The sequence below is a fragment of the Dendrobates tinctorius genome, unplaced genomic scaffold (assembly GCF_039654945.1).
Source record: "Dendrobates tinctorius isolate UK_male_01 unplaced genomic scaffold, ASM3965494v1 ptg000196l, whole genome shotgun sequence".
Classification (NCBI taxonomy): domain Eukaryota; kingdom Metazoa; phylum Chordata; class Amphibia; order Anura; family Dendrobatidae; genus Dendrobates; species Dendrobates tinctorius.
In genome coordinates, this window is record NW_027361863.1 from 23183575 (window position 1) to 23210100 (window position 26526).

General features: G+C 46.5%; 1 protein-coding gene across 2 annotated transcripts in view; it reads left to right on the forward strand.

Moving 5' to 3' along the window:
- Positions 1-26526, forward strand: part of CFAP58 (cilia and flagella associated protein 58) — a 96761-nt gene that overhangs the window by 16486 nt on the left and 53749 nt on the right. For both annotated transcript variants that reach the window (XM_073553064.1, XM_073553063.1), the window contains exons 3-6: positions 8444-8592; positions 8864-9020; positions 9183-9377; positions 25849-25986. In XM_073553064.1, the coding sequence (XP_073409165.1) occupies positions 8444-8592; positions 8864-9020; positions 9183-9377; positions 25849-25986 (639 nt within the window). The remainder of the gene's footprint in view (positions 1-8443; positions 8593-8863; positions 9021-9182; positions 9378-25848; positions 25987-26526) is intronic.

The window sequence follows — 26526 nt, forward strand, 5'->3', positions numbered from 1 at the left end:
GGGACTCCACCCCTTTATGGGTTACCACTCCAATTTGGGTCACCGCCCCCTTTTGGGTCACCGCCCCCTTTTGGGTCACCGCCCCCTTTTGGGATTTCCCCATGTCCGTCCGGCAGAACCTCTTAGGCCACAGTTTGTCTTTTAACGATACCACACAAGTCCTTGCTGGCACCACCACAGCTCCTGCTGTCACTGATCACCGGCACCTCCGGCTGCTGTTCACACACACACACAGCGGCTGGTGTCACTGCAGCTCCTGCTGCGCCATCTTCGTGGACCCGCCGATCCACCGGAAGCCGCTTGTCACCTTCGTAACCCCGCCGGGTTTCTGGAAGCCGCTTGTCACCCTCAAAGATAAAAAAGCCACAAAAGTGCAACCATAGGGCCTTACCAGTGCAGGTATAATGGGTTATGCAGCAATGATACAGGGTACTCACCCTTAATAGTTGTGTAAAGCCACAACTACTGTATCCGCTTAGTTACACTCCATAAAGCTGCAGCAGGATGGCGTAGACAGACAGCGTCTGCTACCAATGCTCCCAGGGCAGATCCCTTAAAGAAAACACCAGGTCCCTATGCTGCGAGACCTTCGTGACCCCACTGAGCCACAGCAAGCACCTTCAGGTTTTGCAGAGGAAAAGAAGAAAAAAAAAACAAAAAAAAAAAAAAACTCATGCACAGTCTCTCACATGTCCTGTTCGTGTGCCACTCAGGACGTACCGTCTCCACCTGAGACCGTCCAACACACAGGGCACACTGGGTGCTATTCAGGGAGCCGACCCTCCTCCCAGGGTCTCCCAACACACCAGCCTCACCAGGTCCAGGGGCTCAGCGGGTGCTCTTCAGGACATCCGTCTCCGCCTGAGACTGCCCAACACACGCCTCACCAGGTCCAAGGTCATATCACGTGTTCCAGGGATCCGATTCCTCTCCCAGAACCTCCCAACACTGACCCTCCAGGACCTTGCTCACTGACCCCTCCAGGAACACAGTCTCTCACTGACCCTGGTCAGTGCAACACAGACTCCTGTCTGTTATCTGTGTCGGCCACACAGGTTCCTGGACGCCTCTTCTCCTCAGAGGTATCCCACAAATATTAACACAGTCACTTTCTCTGACCTCGGTCAGTATTACTCACGGTTGTCAGACCGTCTGCTCTCCTGGCTCAGAATCGCCAGCGCTGCCACACGTGCTTCTGGGAATCGCTGCCCGCATTCTCCACCAATTGTAGGGATGTGACTCGCTCAGGTGCAGCGGGAGACAATCATGAGGCAGGTTCTTCCCAAAGTTCATGAGGTTTATTTGCTCCATAAACCATAGACAGCATAACACTGAAATGTAACCTTCACTTCAGGCAAAGGAACAGAAATGTCCGTGGCTTCAGACTCGGACCGAGAGTCTCAGCACATGCTGGGAGCTGTAGTCCTCCCCATATACACTCTCTGTAGTGTCCCACCTGGACACATGGAAGTCTGTCCACACTCTGACAGACTCCCTCCACTCTCTCTCACATGTGCAAAACACCTCAATTACATAGCCCTGTAACCACTCCCAAAGGGGATCACATGGCTATGACATCACTAAAGGTTGTATAGACACACAGGCTTCCCTGACACAGTGTAACAGAAAGATCAGCAGTACCTCTGATGATCAATACACCCTGGAGCCTTCATCCCAAGGCCACCCACCTTGAGACCCATAATGGTCATTTAGGACCCTGCTCCTGTTACCACACTGAATGTGCCTGTACACCCGTCCTGGGACACCCACACAGCGCCCCCTAGCTGACATAGTGGTAACTACACCACATAATATATATATAATATATGGTAAATTTATTGTCACAATTTTCTGAGAGGTAACTGTTTTATTTTTCAATCAATGGAGTACATTGGGGTACAACAATGGGGGCCACCAGTAGACCCCTGAAAGTTACAGCCACCCATCAGCACCCCGCAATGTGGGCAGAAAGCGATGGGAGCCACATCGGTTGTGCCTGTTGACCATTCCAGCAAATAACAGCGGCGATAGCTTTCTGATCCACCTTGAATTCCTCAGATCTGAGCTATGCCAATCACACGAGCATAAGAACCGACTCCATTCTGCCGGTGACTCCACAAGGGGCGAAAGTAGTGAAAGGTGAATAGGTAATTAGGGAATTCAAGCTGTGACTGAAAGGTCCAAGGCCCGAATGTAACACCACGGATCAACACTACTTTACAACGACTAAGTGCCAGTGATTGTCCTACAGTGGCCAAAACAAACAATTATTCCAATATTATCTATACCCTTTACACCAGTTGTTGCTGGACTTCCAAAAAAAGGGTATACTTAAATAAAGTGAGACAAAAGCCATAAAGAGGAAGAGAGGACCCTGCCCGTGGGGGTGTACAATCGAAGGAAAGGGCTGAGGGTAGGAGCTGATCAGGTGGTGGTGCGGAGGCAGCAGGATTATTGTTAGCTTTTCTGTAGAGATGGTTTTTTTGGGTTGATTTTAAAGATTGGAGAGAGTCAGACTGGTAAGGGTAGCAAAATCCAGCACATGGAGGAAGCACGAGAGAAATCTTGAAGCCAAATGTCACGCACAGTGTAGACTAAGTGCAAGGGATAAGGGAAGGGGAACCAAACACTAGAGAAGGGGGAAATGGAGACCCCTGAACTGATCTAACATCACCCTGTCTGTCCTGTCGTCCCTCTATAGGTTTCGCACCTATCGCCGAGCAGCATACCTAATCCCTGTGTGACCCTGGCAATAAGCCCCGCACTGGAAAGGACAGCATAAGCGCTAGTCAATCCCACTAACACTAAAGACAGCAAGGATAAATACAACAAAGGGGACACTTGGCTTGAGTAGACTCAGACTGCCATACCAACGTCCTCCAAACTCCAAGAGGACGCTAGCAGACTGCTACAGGTCCAAGTCTCAAAAGAGAAGTGAAAACAGGAAATAACACCCCACATCCCAACAGGAAGTAGGGAGTTATAATCACCCAGGTCCAGGTGTGGTCATTTAGCGCCGGGGAGGTGAGGTGGCCACTAGTCTGCAAAGCAAACAACCCAGACCTACTGCAGGCAGATGCAGTGCAATGGTCTGCAGCCTCTGACACATCCGTGACACCGATGTAAAGAGCAGGCAAAACGAAAGCGAAGATTGAGATATTGTAAAGACCAGATGGGAAGTTATCAGGAGATTAGGGCAGAGATGCATTGTGAGGACAGGTTATATACTGGAGATTATGTGTGGGGAGGTATCAGGAGATTAGGGCAGAGATGTATGGAGAGGACAGGTTATATACTGGAGATTATGTGTGGGGAGGTATCAGGAGATTAGGACAGAGATGTATGGAGAGGACAGGTTATATACTGGAGATTATGTGTGGGGAGGTATCAGGAGATTAATGCAGAGATGTATGGAGAGGACAGGTTATATACTGGAGATTATGTGTGGGGAGGTATCAGGAAATTAATGCAGAGATGTATGGAGAGGACAGGTTATATACTGGAGATTATGTGTGGGGAGGAAGCAGGAGATTAGGGCAGAGATGTATGGAGAGGACAAGTTATATACTGGAGATTATGTGTGGGGAGGAAGCAGGAGATTAGGACAGAGATGAATGGAGAGAACAGGTCATACATTGGAGATTATGTGTGTGGAGATATCAGGACATTAGAGCAGAGATGTATGGAGAGGACAGGTTATATACTGGAGATTATGTGTGGGGAGGTATCAGGAGATTAGGGCAGAGATGTATGGAGAGGACAGGTTATATACTGGAGATTATGTGTGGAGGTATCAGGAGATTAGGACAGAGATGTATGGAGAGAACAGGTTATACTGGAGATTATGTGTGAGGAGATATCAGGACATTACAGCAGAGATGTATGGAGAGGACAGGTTATATACTGGAGATTAGGGCAGAGATTTATGGAGAGGACAGGTTATATACTGGAGATTAGGGCAGAGATGTATGGAGAGGACAAGTTATATACTGGAGATTAGGACAGAGATGTATGGAGAGAACAGGTCATACACTGGAGATTATGTGTGGGGAGGTATCAGGAGATTAGGGCAGAGATGTATGGAGAGGACAGGTTATATACTGGAGATTATGTGTGGGGAGGTATCAGGAGATTAGGGCAGAGATGTATGGAGAGGACAGGTTATATACTGGAGATTATGTGTGGAGGTATCAGGAGATTAGGACAGAGATGTATGGAGAGAACAGGTTATATACTGGAGATTATGTGTGAGGAAGTATCAGGAGATTAGAGCAGAGATGTATGGAGAGGACAGGTTATACTGGAGATTATGTGTGAGGAGATATCAGGACATTACAGCAGAGATGTATGGAGAGGACAGGTTATATACTGGAGATTATGTGCGGGGAGATATCAGGACATTAGTGCAGAGATGTATGGAGAGGACAGGTTATATACTGGGGATTATGTGTGGGGAGGAAGCAGGACATTAGGGCAGAGATGTATGGAGAGGACAGGTTATATACTGGAGATTATATGTGGGGAGGTATCAGGAGATTAGGGCAGAGATGTATGGAGAGGACAGGTTATATACTGGAGATTATGTGTGAGGAGGTATCAGGAGATTAGAGCAGAGATGTATGGAGAGGACAGGTTATCTACTGGAGATTATGTGGGGAGGTATCAGGAGATTAAGACAGATGTATGGAGAGGACAGGTTATATACTGGAGATTATGTGTGGGGAGATATCAGGAGATTAGGAGAGAGATGTATGAAGAGGACAGGTTATATAGTGGAGATTATGTGGGGAGGTATCAGGAGATTAAGACAGAGATGTATGGAGAGGACAGGCTATATACTGGAGATTATGTGTGGGGAGGTATCAGCAGATTTGGACAGAGATGTATGGAGAGGACAGGTTATATACTGGAGATTATGTGTGAGGAGGTGTCAGGAGATTAGGGCAGAGATGTGTGGAGAGGACAGGCTATATACTGGAGATTATGTGTGGGGAGGAAGCAGGAGATTAGGACAGAGATGTATGGTGAGAACAGGTTATATGCTGGAGATTATGTGTGGAGAGATATCAGGAGATTAGGGCAGAGATGTATGGAGAGGACAGGTTATATATTGGAGATTATGTGTGGGGAGGAAGCAGGAGATTAGGGCAGAGATGTATGGACAGGACAGGTTATATACTGGAGATTATGTGTGTGGAAGTATCAGGAGATTAGGGCAGAGATGTATGGAGAGAACAGGTTATATACTGGAGATTATGTGTGGAGGTATCAGGAGATTAGGCCAGAGATGTATGGAGAGAACAGGTTATATGCTGGAGATTATGTGTGGAGAGATATCAGGAGATTAGGGCAGAGATGTATGGAGAGGACAGGTTATATATTGGAGATTATGTGTGGGGAGGAAGCAGGAGATTAGGGCAGAGATGTATGGAGAGAACAGGCTATATACTGGAGATTATGTGTGGGGAGGAAGCAGGAGATTAGGACAGAGATGTATGGTGAGAACAGGTTATATGCTGGAGATTATGTGTGGAGAGATATCAGGAGATTAGGGCAGAGATGTATGGAGAGGACAGGTTATATATTGGAGATTATGTGTGGGGAGGAAGCAGGAGATTAGGGCAGAGATGTATGGACAGGACAGGTTATATACTGGAGATTATGTGTGTGGAAGTATCAGGAGATTAGGGCAGAGATGTATGGAGAGAACAGGTTATATACTGGAGATTATGTGTGGAGGTATCAGGAGATTAGGCCAGAGATGTATGGAGAGAACAGGTTATATGCTGGAGATTATGTGTGGAGAGATATCAGGAGATTAGGGCAGAGATGTATGGAGAGGACAGGTTATATATTGGAGATTATGTGTGGGGAGGAAGCAGGAGATTAGGGCAGAGATGTATGGAGAGAACAGGTTATATACTGGAGATTATGTGTGAGGAGGAAGCATGGGATTAGGACGTAGATATATGGGGAGGACAGGTTATAAAGTGGAGATTATGTGTGGGGAGGTATCAGGAGATTAGGGCAGAGATGTATGGAGAGGACAGGTTATATACTGGAGATTATGTGTGGGGAGGAAGCAGGAGATTAGCACAGAGATGTATGGACAGGACAGGTTATATACTGGAGATTATGTGTGTGTTGGTATCTGGAGATTAGGGCAGAGATGTATGGAGAGGACAGGTTATCTACTGGAGATTATGTATGGAGGTATCAGGATATTAGGGCAGAGATGTATGGAGAGGACAGGTTATACAGTTGTGGCCAAAAGTATTGACACCCCTGCAATTCTGTCAGATAATACTCAGTTTCTTCTTGAAAATGATTGCAAACACAAATTCTTTGGTATTATTATCTTCATTTAATTTGTCTTAAATGAAAAAACACAAAAAGAATTGTCCTAAAGCCAAATTGGATATAATTCCACACCAAACATAAAAAAGAGGGTGGACAAAAGTATTGGCACTGTTCGAAAAATGATGTGATGCTTCTCTAATTTGTGTAATTAACATCACCTGTAACTTACCTGTGGCACCTAACAGGTGTTGGCAATAACTAAATCACACTTGCAGCCAGTTGACATGGATTAAAGTTGACTCAACCTCTGTCCTGTGTCCTTGTGTGTACCACATTGAATATGGAGAAAAGAAAGAAGACCAAAGAACTGTCTGAGGACTTGAGAAACCAAATTGTGAGGAAGCATGAGCAATATCAAGGCTACAAGTCCATCTCCAAAGACCTGAATGTTCCTGTGTCTACCGTGTGCAGTGTCATCAAGAAGTTTAAAGCCCATGGTACTGTTGCTAACCTCCCTAGATGTGGACGGAAAAGAAAAATTGACAAGAGATTTCAATGCAAGATTGTGCGGATGTTGGATAAAGAACCTCGACTAACATCCAAACAAGTTTATGCTGCCCTGCAGTCTGAGGGAACAACAATGTCAACCCGTACTATCCGTCGGCGTCTGAATGAAAAGGGACTGTATGGTAGGAGACCCAGGAAGACCCCACTTACCCCGACACCTAAAAAAGCCAGGCTGGAGTTTGCCAAAATTACCTGAAAAAAGCCTAAAACGTTTTGGAAGAATGTTCTCTGGTCAGATGAGACAAAAGTAGAGCTTTTTGGGCAAAGGCATCAACATAGAGTTTACAGGAGAAAAAAGAGGCATTCAAAGAAAAGAACACGGTCCCTACAGTCAAACATGGTGGAGGTTCCCTGATGTTTTGGGGTTGCTTTGCTGCCTCTGGCACTGGACTGCTTGACCGTGTGCATGGCATTATGAAGTCTGAAGACTACCAACAAATTTTGCAGCATAATGTAGGGCCCAGTGTGAGAAAGCTGGGTCTCCCTCAGAGGTCATGGGTCTTCCAGCAGGACAATGACCCAAAACACACTTCAAAAAGCACTAGAAAATGGTTTGAGAGAAAGCACTGGAGACTTCTAAGGTGGCCAGCAATGAGTCCAGACCTGAATCCCATAGAACACCTGTGGAGTGATCTAAAAATGGCAGTTTGGAGAAGGCACCCTTCAAATATCAGGGACCTGGAGCAGTTTGCCAAAGAAGAATGGTCTAAAATTCCAGCAGAGCATTGTAAGAAACTCATTGATGGTTACCGGAAGCGGTTGGTCGCAGTTATTTTGGCTAAAGGTTGTGCAACCAAGTATTAGGCTGAGGGTGCCAATACTTTTGTCTGGCCCATTTTGGGAGTGTTGTGTGAAATGATCAATGTTTTGCTTTTTGCTTCATTCTCTTTTGTGCTTTTTCATTTAAGACAAATTAAATGAAGATAATAATAACAAAGAATTTGTGTTTGCAATTATTTTCAGGAAGAAACTGAGTATTATCTGCCAGAATTGCAGGGGTGTCAATACTTTTGGCCACAACTGTATATAATGGAGATTATATTTGAGGAGGAATAAGCAGATTTGGACTGAGATGTATGGAGAGGACAGGGTATATACTGGGGATTATGTGTGGGGAGGTATCAGGAGATTAGGACAGACATGTATGGAGAGGACAGGTTATATACTGGGGATTATGTGTGGGGAGGTATCAGGAGATGAGGACATAGATGTATGGAGAGGACAGGTTATATACTGGAGATTATGTGTGGAGAGGTATCAGGAGATGAGGACATAGATGTATGGAGAGGACAGGTTATATACTGGAGATTATGTGTGGAGAGGTGTCAGGAGATTAGGACAGAGATGTATGGAGAGGACAGGTTATATACTGGAGATTATGTGGGGAGGTATCAGGAGATTGGGACAAAGAGGAATGGAGAGGACAGATTATATACTGGAGGTTATGTGGGGAGGTATCAGGAGATTAGGGCAGAGATGTATGAAGAGCACAGGTTATATACTGGAGATTATGTGTGGAGATTATGGGTTCTTGCTCACGGTTCTCCCCGTTCATCTTCTGTGTCTTGTTTCTCAGGAGATAGAGAAGGCTTGGAAGATGGTGGATACGGCCTACGAGAAGGAACAGAAGGCAAAAGAAACCATTCAATTACTGAAGGAGGAAATCAACAATCTGACCAAACTGGTTGAGCAGGGGTCCGGAATGTCTGTGGGCCAAGAGCACAGGCAAGACCCCCATAATTCTCTGTGTGTATGGTGTATGAATGTGACAGAATGTGGTCATCGCTCCCGATTCTGTCCGAGGCTCGTACCTTAGCACAGGCACTGACCATCAGTAGATAGTGATTGGTGGCGCCCACTATCTCTGGGCTTGGCCCCAGGTCTCCTCTATAACAAGCATTGGACTGGTTGGGTTTGTGCCGGTCTGAATTAACCGTTAGATATCGGCCTATATCTAGGTAACTGAGTCTCCATTAATATGACTATCTGTCTACAGTCTAAATGATCTACTAAACATCAAGGAGGAACTGACCAAAGAGCGAGACCAGCTCCTTGCTGAGGTGGTGAAGCTGCGGGAGAACCTCGTGCAAGCAGCCAATCAGCAACAGGAGACGGAGAGGCTAAAAGATGAGGCCGAACAGAACATTGCACAGGTGAGGCCGGCGACACGGGGTACAACCGCCCAAATACCCTTATAAGTAATGATAGGGGTTGTCCTGGTGAAACCACCCCCTGACATCTCGCCTTCTGTACCCCCTCTACATGTCTGTGACTTTATCATCTGATTGAAAATCTGCATCTTCTCCTCTTTCTAGTTCCAGCAAGAAATCCAAGTGCGTGAGAACGAAGCTTCCCGGGAAGCTCGTAAGAAGGAAAAGCTAGAGAAAGATCTAAGGAATGTCCAGACCGAGCTGGACAGCAAGCAGACCGAGCTCAAGACCCTACAGCAGACGCTGCAGAAGAACAAAGAGGAGCTGCAGAAGCTGGAGCAGCAGCTGAAGGAGCACAAGGTAAGGACGCCCCAAGGTTTTTGTCCTTGATGTGCAAAAGTGAAAAAAAAAAGTTAAAGACATAACTAATGAGAACAAAAATAGCAAACGCAGCAGGAGTGGAAAGGGGCAGAAAGGTAAAAAAAAATAGACTGGTCCTCAGCGGGGACTCTAGTAGCGATGGCTTGTCCATAATCCCAGAAAACCAATTTATAAGGTTCACCTTTTTAAAGCATATTACTGAAGGATATATTTACAGCTGTCAGATGGAGAAGGAGATTGACTGGAATCTTTACTGCTGTCAGAGGTGGAAGTAGACTAATTGGGAACTTTATAAGGATTTTATTTTTAGCCCATATAGGGGAGAGGAGTCCCAACTGAGAACTTTCTGAGCACCATATTTCCAGCTTCCAGAGGTGTAAGGAGATTGACAGTGACTATTTATAGCTGATGAAGGAGGGAAGAGACTGATTGAACTTACTAGGGACTATATTTACAGTTCCACACGAGGGAGGAAGCAGAACTGGGAACTTTACATCCACTTTACAGGGGAAGGACACTGACTGGGAACATACTGAAGATTTTATCAACTGTCCAATGAGGGGAATAGTACCGACTTGGATCTTACTGGGGCTGTATTTCCAGTTGTCAGAGGGGGAAGGAGATTGACTTGAGATATACTGGGGACTATGTTTGCATCTGCTAGAGGCGGACAGAGATTGACCAGGGAACTATTTAGGGTTATAGGGTTATATTTACAGTCCCCTGGGAGTACAAAATACTGACTGTGAACTTCCTGGTAACGTTTTTTTCATCTCCCAGAAGGGGAAGGAAATGGACTGGGTGCTTACTCCAGACTATAATCACAACTGGCAGAGGGGGAAGAAGAGTGACTGGGAACTTGCGGAAGACTATATTTACAGCCATTAGAAAGCAACAGAGAATTACAGGGAACTGAGGTCCATGGTAACATCTGTCTCTGGAACAAGGAGACCTTGGGAATAAGTGGCGATTATCGATTTGTGTAACCACTGACGACAATCACCCAACAAAGGAGCAAAATGCTGTCTATCAGCCAATAAACGAGTGCTGAACGGCTACGGTCAGCAGGTGTAAATGCACCTTTACCAGTACTGATATAGGGCTGAATGGGGCCACTTATAGGGTGCAGGTTAGGGATGTAGGCAGAGAAATGGCGAAGGAACGCTGCCCAGTCACAGTGTTACAGATTCGGAAACGAAACAGCGTGGTTTATAATAGCGTTTGGGATCTTATTGTACTACATGAATTTGGATTTTGGGATCGCCTCCTTATATCGTGCGCAGACCCAATACCCCCTGGCGGGAGCTGAACTACACACAGCAGAAAGTTTTACTTAAACGAGTCTGGATCTTTCATTGGTTACAAAACCTCATTAAAAGATGTAAAATCTGAATATATTTATTACTAGAAGTATTTCTCATACTTACTTTAACGACACGAGGCATATACAGCCGAGGAATATAAATCTAGACTTGAGGGCCCTGTAAGAGGGATAGAGAGCACCCAGGTCGCTGTTGATAAACTTTACAGAACAAATGTTAGCAATTATCGCTCTAATTATTGTGAGTGCGTCAGTAAAGATCACTAATTACAGCCAAATGCAGCGGGAAGATTACAGCAGAGGACGAGCTCACACTTTGCTCCTCGCCCTACAGCTGGCAGCGCCCGTCCACGCCGCACTCTCATCTACAATGATTAGAATGACAGGCAGCCCGCGCTGGGCGAATGTGCATTAAATATTCATCCGCCAGCTGCTCCAAAACTCGATTTTAGTTTGGAGATGCAGGAAAGAGATGATCTTTAATCTGGCAGAGAACGCTCAAGGATGAAGGGCGCAATGTAATTAAGTCTTCAAGTTGTGTAGTTCTCTCTGCAGTACTGTCTTCTGTACTGTATATAACAGTACTGATCCTGAGTTACCGTACTTCCTGAATTACACTCCACAGCTGCACTCACTATTCTGCTGGTGCAGTCACTGTGTACATACCGTACATTACATTACTGATCCTGAGTTACATCCTGTATTACACTCCAGAGCTGCACTCACTATTCTGCTGGTGCAGTCACTGTGTACATACATTACATTACTGATCCTGAGTTACATCCTGTATTATACCCCAGAGCTGCGCTCACTATTCTGCTGGTGCAGTCACTGTGTACATACATTACATTACTGATCCTGAGTTACATCCTGTATTACACTCCAGAGCTGCACTCACTATTCTGCTGGTGCAGTCACTGTGTACATACATTACATTACTGATCCTGAGTTACCTTCTGTATTATACTCCAGAGCTGCGCTCACTATTCTGCTAGTACAGTCACTGTGCACATACATTACATTACTGATCCTGAGTTACCTCCTGTATTATACTCCAGAGGTGCGCTCACTTTTCTGCCGGTGCAGTCACTGAGTACATACATTACATTACTGATCCTGAGTTACACCCTGTATTATACCCCAGAGCTGCACTCACTGTTCTGCTGGTGCAGTCACTGTGTACATACATTACATTACTGATCCTGAGTTACCTCCTGTATTATACTCCAGAGCTGCACTCACTAGTCTGCTGGTGCACTCACTGTGTACATACATTACATTACTGATCCTGAGTTACATCCTGTATTATACTCCAGAGCTGCACTCACTATTCTGCTGGTGCAGTCACTGAGTACATGCATTACTGATCCTGAGTTACATCCTGTATTATACCCCAGAGCTGCACTCACTATTCTGTTGGTGCACTCACTGTGTACATACATTACATTACTGATCCTGAGTTACCTCCTGTATTATACTCCAGAGCTGCACTCACTATTCTGCTGGTGCAGTCACTGAGTACATACATTACATTACTGATCCTGAGTTACCTCCTGTATTATACTCCAGGGCTGCACTCACTATTCTGCTGGTGCACTCACTGTGTACATACATTACATTACTGATCCTGAGTTGCATCCTGTATTATACTCCAGAGCTGCACTCACTATTCTGCTGGTGCAGTCACTGTGTACATACATTACATTACTGATCCTGAGTAACCTCCTGTGTTATACTCCAGAGCTGCGCTCACTATTCTGCCGGTGCAGTCACTGAGTACATACATTACATTACTGATCCTGAGTTACACCCTGTATTATACCCCAGAGCTGCACTCACTGTTCTGCTGGTGCAGTCACTGTGTACATACATTACATTACTGATCCTAAGTTACCTCCTGTATTATACTCCAGAGCTGCACTCACTATTCTGCTGGTGCAGTCTCTGTGTACATACATTACATTACTGATCCTGACTTACATCCTGTATTATACTCCAGAGCTGCACTCACTATTCTGCTGGTGCAGTCACTGAGTACATACATTACTGATCCTGAGTTACATCCTGTATTATACCCCAGAGCTGCACTCACTATTCTGTTGGTGCAGTCACTGTGTATATACATTACTGATCCTGAGTTACCTCCTGTATTATACTCCAGAGCTGCACTCACTATTCTGCTGGTGCAGTCACTGAGTACATACATTACATTACTGATCCTGAGTTACTTCCTGTATTATACTCCAGGGCTGCACTCACTATTCTGCTGGTGCACTCACTGTGTACATACATTACATTACTGATCCTGAGTTACATCCTGTATTATACTCCAGAGCTGCGCTCACTATTCTGCTGGTGCTGTCACTGAGTACATACATTACATTACTGATGCTGAGTTACACCCTGTATTATACCCCAGAGCTGCACTAACTATTCTACTGGTGCAGTCACTGTGAACATACATTACATTACTGATCCTGAGTTACCTCCTGTATTATACTCCAGAGCTGTACTCAATATTCTGCTGGTGCAGTCTCTGTGTACATACATTACATTACTGATCCTGAGTTACATCCTGTATTATACTCCAGAGCTGCACTCACTATTCTGCTGGTGCAGTCTCTGTGTACATACATTACATTACTGATCCTGAGTTACATCCTGTATTACACTTCAGAGCTGCACTCACTATTCTGCTGGTGCAGTCACTGTGTGCATACATTACTGATCCTGAGTTACATCCTGTATTACACTCCAGAGCTGCATTCACTATTCTGCTGGTGCAGTCACTGTGTACATACATTACATTACTGATCCTGAGTTACCTCCTGTATTATACTCCAGGGCTGCACTCACTATTCTGCTGGTGCAGTCACTGTGTGCATACATTACATTACTGATCCTGAGTTACATCCTGTATTACACTTCAGAGCTGCACTCACTATTCTGCTGGTGCAGTCACTGTGTGCATACATTACATTACTGATCCTGAGTTACCTCCTGTATTATACTCCAGAGCTGCACTCACTATTCTGCTGGTGCAGTCACTGTGTACATACATTACATTACTGATCCTGAGTTACCTCCTGTATTATACTCCAGGGCTGCACTCACTATTCTGCTGGTGCAGTCACTGTGTACATACATTACATTACTGATCCTGAGTTACATCCTGTATTACACTTCAGAGCTGCACTCACTATTCTGCTGGTGCAGTCACTGTGTACATACATTACATTACTGATCCTGAGTTACATCCTGTATTACACTCCAGAGCTGCACTCACTATTCTGCTGGTGCAGTCACTGTGTACATACATTACATTACTGATCCTGAGTTACCTCCTGTATTGTACTCCAGAGCTGCGCTCACTATTCTGCCGGTGCAGTCACTGAGTACATACATTACATTACTGATCCTGAGTTACACCCTGTATTATACCCCAGAGCTGCACTCACTGTTCTGCTGGTGCAGTCACTGTGTACATACATTACATTACTGATCCTGAGTTACCTCCTGTATTATACCCCAGAGCTACACTCACTAGAGTTGAGCGAAACGGGTCGAAAAAATTCAAAAGTCGCCGACTTTTGGCAAAGTCGGGTTTCATGAACGAAACCCGACCCTAGGATGAGGTCGGCCACGAGGTCGGCGACTTACGTGCCAAAGTCGCGTTTCAAAAGTTTGTTTTGCGCTCTTTTTCAGCCAATCAGGATCCACGGACACTGTGGGCAACGTGATGACATAGGCACGGGTCACCACCATCTTTCAGAAGGGCATGCAAGTGATTGGCTTGCTTTGGTGGGCGTCACAGGGGGTATAAAAGGGCGTGCACGCCGACCGCCATCTTACTTCTGCCGATCTCAGTATAGGGAGAGGTTGTTGCTGATTCTGTAGGGAGAGCGTTAGGCAGGGAAGAAGACCAAAAAACTGCTTCTGCTGCTAGCGATTTGGCCTGCACAACACACCAGTCACTGTGTGTGCAGTGCAAGGGGAGGCTATATAGTGGTGTATCAGTGGTGTTGGTTGTTGGGCTGCCTTTTAAGGCTTCCTGACAGGCTGGCATTGCTGTTTACCCACTGCTCCGCAAACTGCTTTTTTAAAAGCAATCCAATCTCCCTTATCCTCTAGTCACTTTGGTCACAGCTGTGCCATCGAGCCTGTCACATAGCGCTCAGATATTCATTGGGCCTCAAACTGCTTTTTTAAAAGCAATCCCAATTTTTTTTTTTGTCCTGCTGAGAAGAAAAAAAAACTGCTTCTGCTGCTGATAGCAATTTGGCCTGCACAACACACCAGTCACTGTGTGTGCAGTGCAAGGGAAGGCTATATTGTGGTGTATCAGTGGTGTTGGTTGTTGGGCTGCCTTTTAAGGCTTCCTGACAGGCTGGCATTGCTGTTTACCCACTGCTCCGCAAACTGCTTTTTTTAAAAGCAATCCAATCTCCCTTATCCTCTAGTCACTTAGGTCACAGCTGTGCCATCGAGCCTGTCACATAGCGCTCAGATATCAGTGGGCCTCACACAATCCAAAAGTGTCCAGTGTCCAAAAGTGTGTGCAGAGATTCAAAATCTCACTTATCCTCTAGTCACTTAGGTCACAGCTGTGCCATCGAGCCTGTCACATAGCGCTCAGATATTCATTGGGCCTCACACAATCCAAAAGTGTCCAGTGTCCAAAAGTGTGTGCAGAGATTCAAAATCTCACTTATCCTCTAGTCACTTAGGTCACAGCTGTGCCATCAAGCCTGTCACATAGCGCTCAGATATCAGTGGGCCTCACACAATCCAAAAGTGTCCAGTGTCCAAAAGTGTGTGCAGAGATTCAAAATCTCACTTATCCTCTAGTCACTTAGGTCACAGCTGTGCCATCGAGCCTGTCACATAGCGCTCAGATATTCAGTGGGCCTCACACAATCCAAAAGTGTCCAGTGTCCAAAAGTGTGTGCAGAGATTCAAAATCTCACTTATCCTCTAGTCACTTAGGTCACAGCTGTGCCATCGAGCCTGTCACATAGCGCTCAGATATTCATTGGGCCTCACACAATCCAAAAGTGTCCAGTGTCCAAAAGTGTGTGCAGAGATTCAAAATCTCACTTATCCTCTAGTCACTTAGGTCACAGCTGTGCCATCAAGCCTGTCACATAGCGCTCAGATATCAGTGGGCCTCACACAATCCAAAAGTGTCCAGTGTCCAAAAGTGTGTGCACAGATTCAAAATCTCACTTATCCTCTAGTCACTTAGGTCACAGCTGTGCCATCGAGCCTGTCACATAGCGCTCAGATATCAGTGGGCCTCACACAATCCAAAAGTGTCCAGTGTCCAAAAGTGTGTGCAGAGATTCAAAATCTCACTTATCCTCTAGTCACTTAGGTCACAGCTGTGCCATCGAGCCAGTCACATAGCGCTCAGATATTCATTGGGCCTCACACAATCCAAAAGTGTCCAGTGTCCAAAAGTGTGTGCAGAGATTCAAAATCTCACTTATCCTCTAGTCACTTAGGTCACAGCTGTGCCATCGAGCCTGTCACATAGCGCTCAGATATTCAGTGGGCCTCACACAATCCAAAAGTGTCCAGTGTCCAAAAGTGTGTGCAGAGATTCAAAATCTCACTTATCCTCTAGTCACTTAGGTCACAGCTGTGCCATCGAGCCTGTCACATAGCGCTCAGATATTCATTGGGCCTCACACAATCCAAAAGTGTCCAGTGTCCAAAAGTGTGTGCAGAGATTCAAAATCTCACTTATCCTCTAGTCACTTAGGTCACAGCTGTGCCATCAAGCCTGTCACATAGCGCTCAGATATCAGTGGGCCTCACACAATCCAAAAGTGTCCAGTGTCCAAAAGTGTGTGCAGAGATTCAAAATCTCACTTATCCTCTAGTCACTTAGGTCACAGCTGTGCCATCGAGCCTGTCACATAGCGCTCAGATATTCATTGGGCCTCACACAATCCAAAAGTGTCCAGTGTCCAAAAGTGTGTGCAGAGATTCAAAATCTCCCTTATCCTCTAGTCACTTAGGTCACAGCTGTGCCATCGAGCCTGTCACATAGCGCTCAGATATCAGTGGGCCTCACACAATCCAAAAGTGTCCAGTGTCCAAAAGTGTGTGCAGAAATTCAAAATCTCCCCTGTCCTATAGACACCTTGTACCTTGTTTTACATACTATATAGTTTGTTGGATTTTGTCTACATTTCTACCAAAAATGAGGAAGGCTGGTGGAAGAGGCCGTGGAATTGGGCGGGGGTTGGCAGCTGGTAATGATGGTGTTGGTGGTGGATCTGATGGTAGTGGCAAGAGCAAAATAGGACCGAATGCAGGAGGTGTTGAGCCTGCGTCATCGTCTGGCTACATAAGGCCTCGAACGCTTAGTTTTCTAGGAGTTGGCAAACCGCTTTTAAAGCCAGAGCATCAGGAAAAAGTTTTGTCTTACATTGCTGACTCAGCCTCCAGCTCTATCGCCTCCTCTTCTTCAGTTGTAAAAAGTAAAAGCACTGAGTCGTCATTGGAGGCTCATGTTCATGAACCACACCTTTCCTTGTGTCCTTCACCCCAACCAAGATTGAAGGATGACGCAGGCCATACTACTGATTACTCCATGGAGCTGTTTTCACATACCATGCCTGGATTATCAAGTGAAATGGTGAATTACCCAGGCCAAGATGAATCTGACATGGAGTGCACTGATGCACAGCCGCTGATGGATGATTCTGCTGGTACATTCACTCAGAGCACTACATTGTCCTCGCAGTGTACAGAGCCAGATTCTGACCCTGATGAGACTCAGGTGCCCCTTCCCGCACACTATACCACCATACACGGTGACACAGAGGAAGGTGCACATGACATAGAAGAGGAGGTGATGGATGACCCAGTTGTTGACCCAGATTGGCATCCATTGGGGGAAGAGGGTGCTGCTTCCAATAGCTCAGATGAGGAGCATCCACAGCAGACATCGACATCGCAACAGCTGTTATCTGCCAGGCCCGGAGCACTCCAAAGACAGGTTCCAAACATCAAAAGAGTTGCTGGACAGCTTGTCCAGAGGGTCAAAAGATCACAGCGTGCTAGGCCGCAAAATGTCTGCCAAAGTAGGAAGAGTGCAGTGTGGCACTTTTTTGAACAAAATCCTCATGATCAGGCCAAGGTTATCTGTAAGAAGTGCGCAAAGACCTTTAGCCGAGGGAAAAATCTGAAAAATTTGAATACCAGTTGCATGCTTAGACATTTAACCAGCATGCACTTGCAAGCGTGGACACAACACCAAACCTCAAGTACCACATGTGCAACTGATCACAACGAAGGTAGTCATCAACGCTACATTGTTTCCCCCACTGTAAGCCCACCGGTTAGCACAGCAGCAAATGTTGAGGTGTCGTTGCAAGGCCACAACAGTCAGGGAATCCCACTGTTATATCAATGAAAGACTGATTCTAGGCCATCAGAAAGAACACCAACTCCATCACCATCATCAACCCTCTCTCAGTCCACCCTGTCCACCGCTACTTCCACCATATGCAGCTCTCAAGTCCAGCTCACCCTCCCAGACACTATGAGTAGGTCAAGAAAGTATTCAGTCTCTCATCCGCGTACACTGGGTTTGAACGCCCACATTGCCAAACTAATCTCGTTTGAGATGATGCCCTTTCGGTTGGTGGAAAGCACAGCTTTCCGCGAACTCATGGCCTATGCAGTACCACGCTATGACCTACCCAGTCGCCACTTCTTCTCTCGCAAAGCCATCCCAGCCCTCCACCATCATGTGAAAGACCGCATTGTCCATGCACTCAAGCAGTCAGTGAGCGGAAAGGTGCACCTCACAACTGATGCATGGTCCAGTCGGCATGGCCAGGGCCGTTACGCGTCCATCACTGCGCACTGGGTTAATGTGGTGGATGCAGGGTCCACAGGGGACAGCGGTGGTGGGACAGTGCTGCCTAGCCCACGGTATAGGAAACAGTTGGCTGTAGGCGTTCCACCCTCCTCCTCCTCCTCCTCCTCCAGAAGCGAAAGCTCGTCCACAGAGCGCAGTCGTACGAGCACTCCATCTGCAGCTGCCACTGTTGCACACGAGGTGTCCCCCTATCGAGCAGCTAGTGGAAAGCGTCAGCAGGCTGTGTTGCAGATGATGTGTTTGGGAGACAGACACACCGCCGAGGTGCTGGCCGAGTTCTTGAAGCGACAAACTGAGTCATGGCTGGGCAGTGTACATCTTGAGGCAGGCAAGGTAGTTAGTGATAACGGCCGTAATTTTGTGGCAGCCATAGCCCTTTCAAAACTCAGCCACATACCTTGCTTGGCTCACACCTTGAACCTGGTGGTGCAGTGCTTCCTCAAAAATTATCCGGAGTTAACAGCCCTGCTCCAGAAGGTGCGAAGACTGTGCGCGCACATCCGCCGGTCGCCTGTACACTCCGTTCGTATGCAGAAGCTGCAGCGATTGCTCCACCTTCCCAACCACCGCCTCATTATCGACATTGCAACAAGGTGGAACTCCACCCTGCACATGGTGGAGCGGCTGTGCGAGCAGAGGCAGGCCATAATGCATTTGTGGGAGGATACACGGCCAGGCACTTTGAGAGCAGACATGGAGTTGACAGGCGTGCAGTGGTCGAAGCTGAAAGACCTCTGTAAAGTCCTTCAGTGTTTTGAGGAATGCACACGGCTGGTAAGCGCAGACGACGCCATCCTAAGCATGAGCATCCCACTTATGCGTCTGCTCATGCAAACTTTGACGCACCTTAAGGAGCAGGCGTCTGCAGCCAATGTTGATGAGGAGGAAGAGGAGGAGGGAATCCTTGATGACATTCAGCCATTGTCTGCTCAGGGACCTCTCCTGGACGAGGTGGAGGAAGAAGAGGAGGAGGAGGAGGATGATGATGGGGATGATTACTTAGGGGAGGAGGATGCATCTCGTGGGGCAAGTGAAAATGTTGGCGTGGCAAGGTCTGGTACAGGGTTTGTGCGTGACTGGAGGGATGTGGATTTGCCAGAAAGTGCTCCTCCAACCAGCACTCGCAGTGCATCATTGACACCGGGAACATTGGCCCACATGTCAGATTATGCCTTGCGGATCCTAAAAAGGGACCCCCGCATTGCCAAAATGATGAACGATGACGACTACTGGTTGGCCAGCATCCTGGATCCACGCTATAAAGGCAAATTACAAAACATCATGCCACAGGAGAACCTTGACCTAATATTGGCTAATAAACAAGCAACTCTGGTAAATCGGTTGCTTGAGGCATTCCCAGCACACAGCAGCGGTGATGGTTCTCACACGAGCCGTACGGGCCAGGGGCAGCTTGGCAGAGGTGTTCGTGGTGCACACAGCAGAAGTGGCGTTGGAGACAGGGGTTTCATGACAATGTTGTGGACTGATTTTTCAAATACCGCTCACACAACTGGTAATACTGCATCGATGGAAAGTGACAGGAGACAGCAGTTGTCAACTATGGTTACAAACTACTTTTCCTCCCATATCGATGTTCTCCCACACAGGTCATTCCCCTTTGACTATTGGGCCGCTAAACTGGACACCTGGCCTGAATTGGCCCAATATGCCTTACAGGAGCTCGCTTGTCCAGCTGCAAGTGTGCTATCGGAAAGAGTCTTCAGTGCAGCTGGATCAATCCTGACAGAAAAAAGGACCCGTCTGTCAACCCAAAATGTGGATGATCTAACCTTCATTAAAATGAACCACGCATGGGTTTCCAAGGATTTTGTCCCACCTTCCCCTGATGACACATAGGGTGACAGAAAAATGGCTTGCTTTGGTCCACCTCTTCCTGGGACTTGACCTATTTCGCCTTTTGCATCAGCTGAATGTCCAACATCAACATATGCCACTTTCTAAAACTCCCTAACTGTGCTGCCTCCCCCCCCCATGGCCGGGGTCACCACCTAGCGCACGACACCGTGCGAGTGCCGTTGCCCTGGACAGGTGGGTAGGCCGACTCTTGGGCGCGGGCACTGGCACAGGGTCCCTCATAGTGCAATCAAGTGTCTCTGACGGTGGTGGTGCACACCCGCCGTCAGACACACCGCTGTACTATGAGGGGCCCAGTGCCAGTACCGACGCCCACGAGTGGGCCCCCCTTGCTTGGGCAGGGCCCCAGCATTTGCAATCTTTACCTCTCCCTGCTCCTCCGCTGTGTAATCTGGGCCGTCAAATCCATACTGGGCCTGACACCGTCTGAGCCTGCCTCCTGAGACATATATTTTGAATGTGTACGCTATCCATACATGTTATTCGGGGATACGGTACCCTTTCTCACCTTTGTGCAATCACGTGTAATCCATACTGGGCGTGAGAACGGCTGGCGAGCTGTTAAGCAAGCTACAGCACCTGTGGTTTGCACACGTAAGTTTTTCATTTTTTCAGGAATGACAGTTAGGCCTAATTCCGGAACTGCAGTTGACCTGCACTTACTGGGAAATCATTGTTCGCGGGTAATAATTGTAATCAGTGATCCCCATCACTAACGTTGTTCAGCGGGTTATCTGCACCTGTAAGCGACAAACGCTGGCCTTTTCAGTGTAGCGCACATGCAGCCACGGACATGTAAGGGCATGACACACCAGTTATTGGCCAATCTCATGTGCCAGAGCCTCAAGTGTCCCTCTAGTAAGCCGGACTCGGACCGCGGGGCATGACGGAGTCTCGTTCGTTAACGGAATTAAGCTTGCAATGTGTGCATCTGTTCTGTAGCTGGCATGGTTGAGGTTTCCCAGGTGGAGTCGAATTTAACCGTAGGCTCCACTCCTGGTGGTGCCCTTCTGGACATTCCTTTAAGGTTCAGCTTTGCAACCATACTGCCCACGTAAAACAAACACTTTGCCTTCATGAACGCTGTTTGGAGGGTCATGACTCGTGGGAATAACGCCGCCCAATCAGTTAACCTGCTAGAGAGATCGTTCGTTGCTCCCAAGCATGACATCACACTCCCTAGGAAGAAGGTAATGCCACTGTGGCGACCGTACTCCTGGGGGCGACACAAGTGCACTGATGCCCAGCCACTGCTCGATGAATCTGCTGGTACATTGACCCAGACCACTACATTCCCCTCGCACGCTACACGGCCTGAATCTGACCCTGATGAAACTCAGGTTACCCTTCCCATATACAGTTCCATCTTACACGGTGACAAAGAGGAAGCTGCAGATGAAAGTGCAGGTTCGGCCCACCCGCCATCAGACACACCACCGTACTATCAGGGGCCCTGTGCCAGTGCCGTCGCCAACGAGTGGGCCCCCCCTGCTTGCTCAGGATCACAGCACTTGCAAGGTTGAAATACTGTGCAGTGAGATGGAAGATGGGGACGACGAGGAGTCCAGACAAGTACAGGGATTCCCTAGCGAGGAGACTTATTTGATTGTTTTCAATGTTGGGACAGCAATTTTTGGGGAGCACTATACTCTGGAGAATGATAGATGGGGCCCACCATACACTGGAACATTCCAAAGGTGGACATCAGACACTGGAGCAGCATTTACAGGGCCCATTATACACTAGAGCATTAGAAATGGGGCCCATTATGTTTGGAGCATTATTTGGGCCCATAAGACAGTGGAGCTTCATCCATGGGGACCAACATATACTGTAGCATTATGTGGAGCTCATCATATACTGTTTCAAACATTATATGGGACCAATGATTCTGTATGGAGAAATAGATGGGCCTCGTCATGAGATGTAAAAAGTGAAGTATTTTTCATTGTACTATACCGCTATTTCTCTGCCGTATCGGAGCATGATGAGTTGTGGTATGTGTTAAAGGGGCGCTCTTTCGCCCAGGGCACATGAAAACCTGGAGCCAGCCCCCACAACTTTAGCCAAATAACCCCCATTTTTCAGTGCGTAACTTGTATTATGAAGTTAATTAAGGTTGACCAGCTTAAGTAAGAAGAATTGATGCTTTTGGCATTCAAATGGGCACTGTAGGTGTGTTTCCTGTCCTCCTCTCACTGCCGACTTTTATTCCCCATTGACTTACATTGGGTTTCGTGTTTCGGGATGACCCCGACTTTTCCCTATAATCGGACGATCTTGCTCGACCCGACTTTTGGAAAAGTCGGGTTTCACGAAACGAAACGCGACCCTAAAAAAACAAAAGTCGCTCAACTCTAGCACTCACTATTCTGCTGGTACAGTCACTGTGTACATACATTACATTACTGATCATGAGTTACACCCTGTATTATACCCCAGAGCTGCACTCACTATTCTGCTGGTGCACTCACTGTGTACATACATTACATTACTGATCCTGAGTTACCTCCTGTATTATACTCCAGAGCTGCACTCACTAGTCTGCTGGTGCACTCACTGTGTACATACATTACATTACTGATCCTGAGTTACATCCTGTATTATACTCCAGAGCTGCACTCACTATTCTGCTGGTGCAGTCACTGAGTACATACATTACTGATCCTGAGTTACATCCTGTATTATACTCCAGAGCTGCACTCACTATTCTGTTGGTGCACTCACTGTGTACATACATTACATTACTGATCCTGAGTTACATCCTGTATTATACTCCATAGCTGCACTCACTATTCTGCTGGTGCAGTCACTGAGTACATACATTACTGATCCTGAGTTACCTCCTGTATTATACTCCAGAGCTGTACTCACTATTCTGCTGGTGCAGTCACTGAGTACATACATTACATTACTGATCCTGAGTTACCTCCTGTATTATACTCCAGGGCTGCACTCACTATTCTGCTGGTGCAGTCACTGTGTACATACATTACATTACTGATCCTGAGTTACATCCTGTATTATTCTCCAGAGCTGCACTCACTATTCTGCTGGTGCAGTCACTGAGTACATACATTACATTACTGATCCTGAGTTACATCCTGTATTACACTTCAGAGCTGCACTCACTATTCTGCTGGTGCAGTCACTGTGTGCATACATTACTGATCCTGAGTTACATCCTGTATTACACTCCAGAGCTGTACTCACTATTCTGCTGGTGCAGTCACTGTGTACATACATTACATTACTGATCCTGAGTTACCTCCTGTATTATACTCCAGGGCTGCACTCACTATTCTGCTGGTGCAGTCACTGTGTACATACATTACATTACTGATCCTGAGTTACATCCTGTATTATTCTCCAGAGCTGCACTCACTATTCTGCTGGTGCAGTCACTGAGTACATACATTACATTACTGATCCTGAGTTACATCCTGTATTACACTTCAGAGCTGCACTCACTATTCTGCTGGTGCAGTCACTGTGTGCATACATTACATTACTGATCCTGAGTTACATCCTGTATTATATCCCAAAGCTGCACTCACTATTCTGCTGGTGCAGTCACTGTGTACATACATTACATTACTGATCCTGAGTTACATCCTGTATTACACTTCAGAGCTGCACTCACTATTCTGCTGGTGCAGTCACTGTGTACATACATTACATTACTGATCCTGAGTTACATCCTGTATTACACTCCAGAGCTGCACTCACTATTCTGCTGGTGCAGTCAATGTGTACATACATTACATTACTGATCCTGAGTTACATCCTGTATTATACCCCAGAGCTGCGCTCACTATTCTGCTGGTGCAGTCACTGTGTACATACATTACATTACTGATCCTGAGTTACATCCTGTATTACACTCCAGAGCTGCACTCACTATTCTGCCGGTGCAGTCACTGAGTACATACATTACATTACTGATCCTGAGTTACATCCTGTATTATACTCCAGAGCTGCGCTCACTATTCTGCCGGTGCAGTCACTGAGTACATACATTACATTACTGATCCTGAGTTACCTCCTGTATTATACTCCAGAGCTGCACTCACTAGTCTGCTAGTGCACTCACTGTGTACATACATTACATTACTGATCCTGAGTTACATCCTGTATTATACTCCAGAGCTGCACTCACTATTCTGCTGGTGCAGTCACTGAGTACATACATTACTGATGCTGAGTTACACCCTGTATTATACCCCAGAGCTGCACTCACTATTCTGGTGCAGTCACTGTGTACATACATTACATTACTGATCCTGAGTTACCTCCTGTATTATACTCCGGAGCTGCACTCACTATTCTGCTGGTGCAGTCACTGTGTACATACATTACATTACTGATGCTGAGTTACATCCTGTATTATACTCCAGAGCTGCACTCACTATTCTGCTGGTGCAGTCACTGTGTACATACATTACATTACTGATCCTGAGTTACATCCTGTATTATACTCCAGAGCTGCACTCACTATTCTGCTGGTGCAGTCACTGTGTACATACATTACATTACTGATCCTGAGTTACATTCTGTATTATACTCCATAGCTGCGCTCACTATTCTGCTGGTACAGTCACTGTGTACATACATTACATTACTGATCCTGAGTTACCTCCTGTATTATACTCCAGAGCTGCGCTCACTATTCTGCCGGTGCAGTCACTGAGTACATACATTACATTACTGATCCTGAGTTACCTCCTGTATTATACTCCAGAGCTGCACTCACTAGTCTGCTAGTGCACTCACTGTGTACATACATTACATTACTGATCCTGAGTTACATCCTGTATTATACTCCAGAGCTGCACTCACTATTCTGCTGGTGCAGTCACTGAGTACATACATTACTGATCCTGAGTTACATCCTGTATTATACCCCAGAGCTGCACTCACTATTCTGTTGGTGCAGTCACTGTGTACATACATTACATTACTGATCCTGAGTTACCTCCTGTATTATACTCCAGAGCTGCACTCACTATTCTGCTGGTGCACTCACTGTGTACATACATTACATTACTGATCCTGACTTATATCCTGTATTATACCCCAGAGCTGCACTCACTATTCTGCTGGTGCAGTCACTGTGTACATACATTACATTACTGATCCTGAGTTATATCCTGTATTATACCCCAGAGCTGCGCTCACTATTCTCACATGGTTGCTATTTACAATTACAAGAATGCAGCTCTTGAGTATTGTGCAGGGTGTAACTTGGGATCAGTGCATGAAGTTTGTATTTCTGTTAGTGGAGGGGATGGTATAAATCAATTTTGAGTTGTCAGCTGACTCCTTTCATATAAATGACCTTTGTACATTTCTTGTAGATCCTAAATGAGAGAGTTGGTAAAGAGCTAGAACAGTTCCAGGTCCGAAACAGCAAATTACAGCAGGAGAACGAGCAGCACGTTCTGTCCAACGAGCAGCTGACCCAGGAGAACCAGCAGAAGCAGCTGGAATTAAAGGTAACACAATCAGTCTGTCATCAAGTTGCTGACATTTCTTGCACCGCCTCTGGAACCAACAGCTGCCTCCCATCAACGCCAGTAGAGAGTCTGGCACGATGTCTGAAATGAGGGTCCCTGCCCCCCCAAAAAACAGCATAATGTCTGAAAATCCTCAAAAATTGATGGCAGTGGCTCAAGTAGATGATAAATATGTTGCATCTTGCGAAAGTTTATCTACCTTTATTTGGTTGGCTTTGTTTGTATCACTTTTTGGTCTAAAATTTGGTGATATTTTGTGTTAGGAACGGCGGAACGACGCACTAAATAAAAATATAAAGTAGGTTCGCCGCTCGGGGTCCACCGTGCACTAGGTGAAATAACCGCTGCTAAGTGGTGGCAGGAGCAATATGGCGGCATTGCACACAGGGTTAAACTCCACCCAGGTGCGCAGAGCAACCTCAGTTAAACTCACGGAGATGCCAAAAGTACAAACACAAATAACTGAGCCTGTTGTAGTCACAGTACTCAGTAAAAAACGCACACACGGTATCCGGTCAC